At 42.7% G+C, this 9766-nt stretch overlaps 1 protein-coding gene across 3 annotated transcripts in view; it reads right to left on the bottom strand.

The window, feature by feature from the left end:
* Positions 1 to 4457: 4457 nt before the first annotated feature.
* The window catches only part of CCDC71 (coiled-coil domain containing 71), an 80686-nt gene continuing 75377 nt past the window's right edge, over positions 4458 to 9766 (bottom strand). For all 3 annotated transcript variants that reach the window (XM_056524753.1, XM_056524751.1, XM_056524752.1), the window contains one exon: positions 4458 to 8653. In XM_056524753.1, coding sequence (XP_056380728.1) covers positions 7519 to 8616 — 1098 coding nt within the window. In that variant the 5' untranslated portion in view covers positions 8617 to 8653 and the 3' untranslated portion in view covers positions 4458 to 7518. The remainder of the gene's footprint in view (positions 8654 to 9766) is intronic.

Below are 9766 nucleotides of genomic sequence, written 5' to 3'. Positions count from 1 at the left end.
GGAACTCCATTCACTTTAATGAGCCGACCTGAGTCAACCGGTGACTTGGGTTGGCTCATTTTTGACCCGTGTACAGTTCTGTGACCGGACCTAAAACCGTAGTAAACTACGGTTTTGGGACCGGTCACAAAACTAGATATGGGTCAAAAATGAGCCGACCAGAGTCACCATTTGACTCCAGTCGGCTCATTAAAAGTGAATGGAGTTCAGCGCTGGTCTGGCTGGGGTACGGGAGAGCCCGGTTTGCCCCTCTCCCAAGATGTGAATGCAGCCTTATACTGGTTACTGGAAGTCCAACATGGCACTTTATGGCAAAGAACTCTCTGAGGAACGGATAAAGAATCTTGTAGAAAGATGGCCAAGGCTATAAGAAGTTTGCAAAGAACCCTGAAACTGAGCTGCAGCACAAAAGGCAAGATCATACAGTGGCTTCACAGCACAGGTGAAAGATGATGCACAAAAAAGTCTGGAGTTTGCCCAAGACAAGCAGACTACGGACATCGATTACTGGAACCATGACCTATGGTCCAGTAAGATAAAAACGTATTTAGTTCAGATGGTGTCAAGCGTGTATGGCGGCAACCAGGTGAGGAGTACAAAGACAAGCATGTCTACCTAACAGTCAAGCATGGGGTGTGTGTGTGTGTGTGTGTGGTGGGGGGGGGGGGGGGGATATCATGGTCTGGGGCTGCATGAGTGCTGCTGGCACTGGGAAGCTACAGTTCCTTTAGGGAATCATGAATTCCAACATGTACTGTGACATACTGAAGCAGAGCATGATCCCTTACCTCCAGAGACTGTGTCACAGGGCAGTATTCCAATCTGAGGGTAAAGGTGATGGACTGGCCAAGCATGTCTCTAAACCTAAACCCTATTCAGCATCTGTGTGGCATCCTCAAATGGAAGGAGGGGGGAGTACAAGGTTTTAATATCCACCAGCTCCATAATGTCATCATGGAGGAATGGAAGATGACTACAGTGGTAACCTGTCCAAGATGCTTAAGGCAGTGCTGGAAAATAATGGTGATAACACAAGATGGTAACACTTTGGGCCCAATTTGGACATTTTCCCTTAGAGGTGTTCTCACTTTTGTTGCCAAGCTTTAGACATTATTGGCTGTGTGCTGAGTCATTTGGAGGGGACACAACATTAAAACACTGTTATACAGGCTGTGCACTCACTATACATTGTAACAGAGGGTCATTTCTTCAGTGCTGACACAGGAAAAAGATAGAATAAAATATTTACACAAATGCGAGGTGTGGACTCACTTATGTGAGAACACACACATTTTCCCACCTACTCAACCAAAATAGCCTACCACAGATTTTTACAAGCTCGTCCACACTGCTGAATTTCCACCCAAGAAATTCTGATTGCAGAAGAGTCCAACTGCTTTCAATGGGAGTCTACTGCCCCGTTCACACTGTGGGATTTCTGCTGTGGAAAATTCTGCAGCAAAAAGGCAACATTCAGTACCCAGCAAACAAATTAACATGTTCATTCTTTTGGCGAAATTCCACTGGACGTTACTGCAGTCTATGGTGACCGCACACGACAATGAGGTCCAACCGCAGATGGATTTCCTGAATGGTTAATCTGCACTGGTAATTTTGCAGCAAAACAAGATAAGGCATGTAATGCTGTTAATGCAACTTAGCCCTTCATAAGTCTGGATAAGATGCAATGCAACATAGGGGAAATATGATAAAAAGTCACAAGACTTCACAAGGAATGGCCAAGTTGTTTATTTATTCTGTGAATACTAAAAATTCTCCCCATCTACTGTTCAGTGATGTCCTCCTTTAAGGCCTGCTTCACTGAACATATTGGAATAAGTCTAACACAGATCCAAAATACAGATATAGGTCATATAGTATGTCAACAGTATTGTATCCATATTTTGCTAAATAGATGACAATTCTGATGAAATATGGATCTATTACAGATGCCTCTGCATTTTATCCTCCCTTTAGACCTCAATGAGCATTTTGCATCCACAAATTACAGACAAAAGTAGCAAGTGTTGCATTTTTAAAATATGTATGCATTATATTTGCCCATGTGACTAGCCTTATATATTAACATTTGCTCAATATCATTGTCAGATAAAATGGACATAATACAGACAGACAATCTGTTTGTGTGACAGTCCTCAAGAGGACTTACGATCTGATTGATTTATTTTATTTTTTTATAATGATCACGTTGTACTCTTCGGTGCTCCAATTTTAAGTCTGTTTTTATTTGGGTGCTACTTGGTAGACTATGGACGTGTTCACAGTTTTTGGTTCCATCTTTGAACCCTCAAAAAAAAAGATGGTTGTTTATTTTTCTAAAATAATGGCTGCTAAATAATTCAACGTGTAAGTTCCCGCCTGTTTTACCATTGTGTTCCACTGAACTGGAAACTGGAAAAAGATGGCTGGTTTTAGGACATCTATTTTGCCGAAAAATGGCAAAACATGCTGTTTTTCCCCCAAAAAATAACGGGGGGGGGGGGGGGGATATGGGAAGTGTGAACATAACGTCTCTGTACTTTTCCCATGAATAATCAGGTGAGCGTAAACATCCCTCTATATCTAGAATTGAGAGGCTCATTAACCAAATAAAAACAGCAACGAAGTGGAGCACCCCAGCCTAAAAAATGATAGAAAAGCAAGTTTTTTTTTTCATACTGACCACAGTTTGTCTTTAAAGGGAAGGGACACGCATAGCATTTACGCTGCGTATTTAATGCATGCATATTTGATGTATGCTTATTTCTGTGCTAGGAAAGTCTATGGGAGTAATAATAAACACCCATAGATTTTGCTAGCACTGATATACATAGTATCAAATACACAGCGTATACGCTACATGTGACCTTACGCTAAGAGGTATGATTCTTAGTAAAACAGCCAATGCCATCACTGGCGAGTATATGGCACATATCCCTGTTACTGAATTTGTAAAATACATCGGTAAAATGGCAACTTGATAAACACATGGGGCGAGATTTATCAAAACCTGTCCAGAGGAAAAATTGCTGAGTTGCCCATAACAACCAATCAGATTTTCCAGAGGCCGCCTTAAAAATGAAAGAAGAGATCTGATTGGTTGCTATGGGCAACTCAGCTATTTTTCCTCTGGACAGGTTTTGATAAATCTCCCCCCATAGAGAATTTAGTGATTGGTAAAACTTGCAGCAACTTCTGAGCATCCATTTAAATCAGAAATGAGGACATTGGTGTACAGGACGCCAAATATTTTCACAAAATCACAGCAAAACGGAAGTTTGCCTGCAACTTCATGAAAAAAAAAAAAAAGAGAGAGGCAGCAAAACAAACCCAAACACAGTATAGACCCATCAGCCATAACATTAAAGGAGTACTCCGCTGCTCAGTGCTTGGAACAAACCGTTCCGAACGCTTGAGCCGGGAGCTCGTGACATCATAGCCCGCCCTCTCATGACGTCACACCACGCCCCCTCAATGCAAGTCTATGGGAGGGGGCGTGACAGCAGTCACGCCCCCTCCCATAGACTTGCATTGAGGGGGCGTGGTGTGACATAATGAGGGGCGGGGCTATGACGACAAACTCCTGGCGCCGGCTCCAGCGTTCGGAACTTTTTTTTTTCCCCAAACGCTGAGCAGCTGAGTACCCCTTTAAACAATTTATATGGTTTAAAAGGAATCCGTTACCAAGTTTATGCCCTATCAACAGCTCATGAATATCCAAGGATTGTGGATCGAGCGTACATCAGTGGTGGCATTGGGTCGCTCTGCAGCAGATAAACAATGATCTAAAAATTAGACCGGCAAAAAAAAGTAAGGCTGCATTCACACCACATTTGGGGCATATTGCTTCCTGCCATATCCACACTGTTCCCCATACCTTTCAATGAGCTAGACAGAGTTGGCTATTGACTCTGGTCTGGTCATTTTCAGACAGTATCAGGGTTTTATGGTTTTTGCTGCTGCATGCCTCAAACGTGGTGTGAATGCAGCTCTGCAGTCAGGGTCTCGAACTAGTTTATACTGCCTTAAAGTGTCCCTGTCATTTCGGGAGAATGAACAGGGAGCTGGTAGCACGCTTCGCTCCCTGGCTCACAAGGATTTACATCCTGTATTGGAGGTCTACGCAGGGCAGAGATCACTGAGGGATGTTATCATGCACTTTTCCCTGCTCGTTCTAATGATTAGAACGAGACAGTTCACCATCAGCCAACTTCTATCTAATGTGTTGGAGTCAAACCCTACACCAGTGTTTTTTAACCAGGGTGCTCCCAGCTGTTGCAAAACTACGACTTTCAGCATACCCGAGAGCCAAAGTAGATATTTTGCAGACTTTTTTTTAAACTCTAGAGCAGCGTTTCCCAACCAGTGTGCCTGCAGCTGTTGCAAAACTACAACTTCCAGCATGCCCGGACAGCCTTTGGCTGTCCGGGCATGCTGGAAGTTGTAGTTTTGCAACAGCTGCAGGCACACTGGTTGGGAAAAACTGCTTGCTAAAGCGCTAAGAAGGTTTTTGCTATTGCAGAAAATAATCTATATTAGAGCTGTATATTAAAACAGTTCCCCGGACCTTGTATGACACGTGAAAAAAGTCTCTTATCCCCACCTGAACTAAGGTAATAACGTCATGTGATAAGAATAGAATAGGTAGTTCTGGATATAAACAGCATCGCAATGTGCTCGAGGAAGAAGAGGAAAGACATTTGGCAGGAAATCTTTGTGAAACCGAAAAACCGGATGAACGATCCCGACTTTCATTCATATTTAATGTTGACAATATTTTAGCCTGCGCTGAATCATCACTGACAAAGTCCATCAGTCTCCTGCACAGAGCATTGACCATCTGTGACTGACTCAGGAGACGGCACACTACTCACTAGAAACGTTTCCGTGGTGTCCAGGTCACGCGTTCATACCGCTAAATAGCTTCTTCCACTGTATGTTCTGCGACAGAAGCGCTCACAAAGGAAAAACACTGCATGGAAACAATAGAAAAATAGATACTTTTTTTTTTTTTCAACGGAAAGTACACTTTTAAAGAGTTAATAACATCTCAGATCCATGAAGGTTTTGGCCCCATGTCAGGTATACTCCACTCTCACATACAGTAATCGAGACCACCACAACTGTAGGGCAGGCCATATGGGGTCATTATGGACTTTAGGAAAAAGATCCTACAGTATGACAAGTCTTAAAGGAAATCATTCACCAGTTCTGAGCCAAGTTTCATGTACATGGGGGAAAGATATTACAACATTACAGGTTGCATTACAGAAAGAAACATATTTTAGTTGCCCAGGCAGCAGATCCTACATAGGTGTCTAGAGCTCTGTGCAATAAGAACTCAAGCAGTCTCTTGACTGGACACTAGAGCTGAACTCTGAGCAGAGAGGAGGGGGATGGGCAAGTCCCCCGTACACAGAGCTCTAGTCACTTCTAAAGGATCCGCCTCCTGGGTAGTGAAGTATGCACCTTTGGATGCACTTGAGATATCAGTGCCTAGGATGCTACGTGCTTCACAGGAACTTTAAAGGGGTACTGCACTTCCCAGCATTCAGAACATTTAGTTCCGAACTCTGGGTGCAGGTTTCGGGAGTCGCCACGCCTCCTCGAGACCTCACGGGCCACCTCCTCAATGCAAGCCTATGGGAGGGGGTGTGATGGCCGACACGCCCCCTCCCATAGAACTGCATCGAGGGGGCGTGGCGACCCCCGAAGCCCGCACCAAGCATTCGGAACGAAATGTTCGAAACGCTAAAAAGTGGAGTACCCCTGTAAGTATGTTTTAACTTACCTCCCCATTCTCTATATGGATTCCTTTTAAAGCCAACTTAAAGGGGTATGCCAGGATTTTTCCTTCAGCCTTTGAGCCCATGATGCTAAGTTCTTAAACTATATAATAGGCTTCTATTACCACTGTGCATTGCTCTGTCCCCATTTCCATGCCCAGGGCCCACACCCAGAAGTGCTGTAGATGTGGGTGGGTGGATAGTATTACTTCATTAATACCCACTGCAGCGCAGCCATGCCCCCTGGAGACCATGTGACGTGGTCTTGCGTGTAAAAACAGGAGAAATTGTTGCAGAAAGGTAATAGAAGCAGATTACATAGTATTATAACTTGGCAACATGGGCTCAAAAGCTGAAGGAAGACAAAATACTGGAATACCCCTTTAAGATAACCAGACAAATGCTCCATTAATTGACCCTCTTCCTCCAAGACCCTTGCGTTCACAGTGAGCTATAGGAGAGCAGGCTTAGTCAACCTTATAGAATCAGATTAGATCCAGAACAGAAGGCATCATAAAAATGTAGGCATTAAATGACTGTAGAGTGAACAGTAAATATTAAAGACTGGCCAATAACCACCATGGTTTCCCAGTTAGAAGGCCCACGTATGGAGAAAGATTTGCTGAAGAAGAAAAATGGACGTGAAGTGTACTAGAACTACACATACCTTTGTTCAGAACTCATCCATTATTAGCAAACAAAACAGAATGATTTCCCGAGCCATAGACATGTCGGAAAGGAAAACAACATAGTGACCTCTGAAGAACTCCTGGGATCTACTCCCTGTTTTGTCAATGTGCAATGGCTGTCACTACAGAAAAGTATGTGATGACCTTGGGACTCTAAAAGGTGAACTCCATCTTGTTATCTCCTGACAAGATTGTGAGTAACAAATTTGTCACCACAAGAAAAGGGTTTATAAAGAGCTTTATCAATGGCTGTGGCGACTCTAAGCATCAATGGGAGGTCTATGATCAGACTTCTCAAGGCATCACCTTCTCAGTCATATGCGTCATATAAAGCTCAAACCATGACTCATGTCAAATTCTGAGAAGAAGCACCAAGGCATTGGGCATATCCTAAAGAAACTTTATTCATACAGATATATGGGCTCTTCAGTCATCCATTTTTTTTTCTTTTAAATATGCCAGGATATAACAAGGGATTCCCTTCTAGTGCAGTCTATATAGACTAAAAAAAATGACAAAAAAGTTCTCAACTCATTGCTCCATAATAATTACCAGTATTTTAACAACTCCAGATTCTGCACTTCAAGTGGTTCCAGCAAAACTGCCAAAACCATCTTATGCCTAGAAGTTCGTATAGTAAAAAATAAACATTTTTACAACAGTCCCTAGCCAATCGAACAAAACAACACAGAGAAGCAAAATCACAGTACATATTATACCTTAGGAAATATATCTTAACTATTGCACAAATTATACATATTGCCATGTATCAAAACGTTCAATGATTACTGAAAAAGAGTCCAAGATTCAACATCCCCCTCCCCAACGCATTTCATATTAGACATGGCTGAGTGTTCTGTCTGTAGCATTGCGCGTAAGTATACTGTAAAAAATAAAGTGACAAAAATGGACACGGAAATAAAGGAGAACTTCAAAATTATCAGCAGCTTTCATTTGTGGAAATTGTAATACATCTGCTCAGCTCCCAACATCTGGAAGTGTGGAGGAGAAAAAGGAAAGAAAAGAGAAAGTACAAGGAGAATTTACTGGAGGCTGACAAACAAAGGCTGGATTCGGAGAACTGGAGAAAGGTTCACCCGTAAGATTTTCTGTGCTTTCCTTCTCACTTCTTCGTCTGAAGAAGTTTTGTCTATTTTAATGACTGTAGACTTGAGCAAGTTATATTTGTCCTTATCAAAAGGTGACCTTTTCACCAACGGAAGAGTTATCTGTATCCGCTTGTGGACAGGCGCCTCCTCGGAGACTTCACTGAGTTTCCGTTTTTTGTCCCTGTCCCCCAGTTTTGTGTCTTTGTTGGTAACATCTGTCTGTAGTTTAGAGTTGTGTCTTGTTTGGGCCATACCATTGCAGTGTGGATGAGGATTTACCAGGAATCGCCCATTCAAAATCTCAAAAGCCTTACAAGCGTCGTTCTCCTTTAAAATTTTGCCGTTTATCCCGTTCAAAGAGGAGTTCCCTTTTATTAAGGACTGGTAGGCTTTGTTGTTCTTTCCCTTGGCATTTTGCTTTGATGCAATGATTAGAGGCTGTTCCTTAAGGCTTGCCAAAGAGGAGGCCGTTGCTTTAAACGGCACCAATGCCTCTAAAACAACAGATAACTTCATGGCAGGAAAGACATCAGGATACATGTCAGAAGGAAACTCAACACATGAGCGTTTTGTCTTCTCAGTGTCAGAGTGCTTTAGTGAAGTCAAAAGTAAGTTTCTACTTGCAGAATTTCTATTCGAGTGTTTGCTTGAGATTTTAGCAGCATTAACAGATATATCTACTCTTGTGTTGCCTGGCTTGCCAATCTGATTTTTCGAGTGAGATCTAGAGGAGGAGACAGCAGAAGTGCTTTTTGGAGGACACTTCGGTCCAGCCGTTGGTGGTGGTGGCGGTGTGTCTGCCGTGGTTGAATTGTATCCATAAACATCTTTACTGCTCAGAATAGTGGGCTGATAGCCTTCTTCCCGAAGGCCTTGGAGAAAAGTCACCAGCTGTGTCTCAGTGTCTGTCAGGTCTTTTGACATTGGGTTGAACACTCTCAAAGCTTCCTCAAAGGCGCTCTTCCCAGCAGAGGAGAGCCGCGACCACGAATGAACAGCCTTCTCTTCCATTTGACTCTTCTGAACATTCATGGCATTAGGTTGAAGGGTCTGTTGGCTTTTACTTGTACTGAAACAAGATACATAGAATTAGTATAATTTATACAACAAAATACTTACATTTTTTTAATGATTACTCTAAAGATCATAAAAATATCTAATTTCACCCACTCTCCACGTGGTGGTGTTATGGTGTATGGGTGCATATTAAATAGACAGGCTACAACTAGTATACATACAATCTGTTTACATCATGCTCGGAGCTGCATCATAAATAAGACAAATGATAATTGTCTCTTAGCTGATGGCTGCTTGCAAAGGTATAAAATTATGTTTTACTTGTAAGCTCAATGATCGTAGAAACCAAGCTGAGCTAGGGAATACAGATCACCTGGGTAAAGGAACTCAGCCTGGCCTCTACAATTCGAGCTTTGAAGTAAATAGACAGGTACAATTTGTTTTAATTTCCCATCAGCCATGTCTCCCATCTGCCATGTCTGCAGCTCTGAGCATGATATAGGGCTGGGAGTAGAGATACAATGTGACCTCCTATAACAACATCCTACTACTCAGAGCTGGTACAGAGCCATACATGTGTGCACAAGGCCATAGCTGGAATAAGATTCCCTTCTTCAACTCCTATATAGGTTTAGTTTCAATTTATTACTTTTAAAAAGTTATAACTTTCTGTATGAAAAGGAGTATGCTTAAATTGTTCTGTTCTGACCCCTAATACACTTATTTTTCTATATATGGGGCTGAATAGGGCTCATTTTATTGCACTGTGATCTTTAGTTTTTACCATCTGTACCATTTTTTGTTTTGAGGGGCCTTTTTGATCTGCGTTTTCGGCACTACACTTGTACAAGCTGCTGAGACTGCCTGCACAGTTGGACAGAACATGGCATGGTAAGGGCCGTCCGTCCATCCTCTCCGCTGATTGGGACCTATAGTGGTTCCTATCAGTTTTCCTGAGCTAATCAGAAACTGATTTTAAAACTGCAATAGTAGCAGAGCGCAGACGCTGCTCCCTCACTACACCCGGAAGAGCAGCTCCTGTGCTCTGCTACAACAGCAGAGCGCTTATGTAACCGCAGGCGCTTACCTCACTAGGAAGTGAGAGTGAAGAAAATTGCATATTTATACGCGGGGCGGGGATAGTGCCGCATAGAGAGGAGGCAGG

Source organism: Hyla sarda, chromosome 6, assembly GCF_029499605.1.
Source record: "Hyla sarda isolate aHylSar1 chromosome 6, aHylSar1.hap1, whole genome shotgun sequence".
Taxonomy (NCBI): domain Eukaryota; kingdom Metazoa; phylum Chordata; class Amphibia; order Anura; family Hylidae; genus Hyla; species Hyla sarda.
The sequence above is the reverse complement of the archived record's forward strand: the minus strand, read 5'-3'. Positions and strand labels throughout refer to the sequence as shown.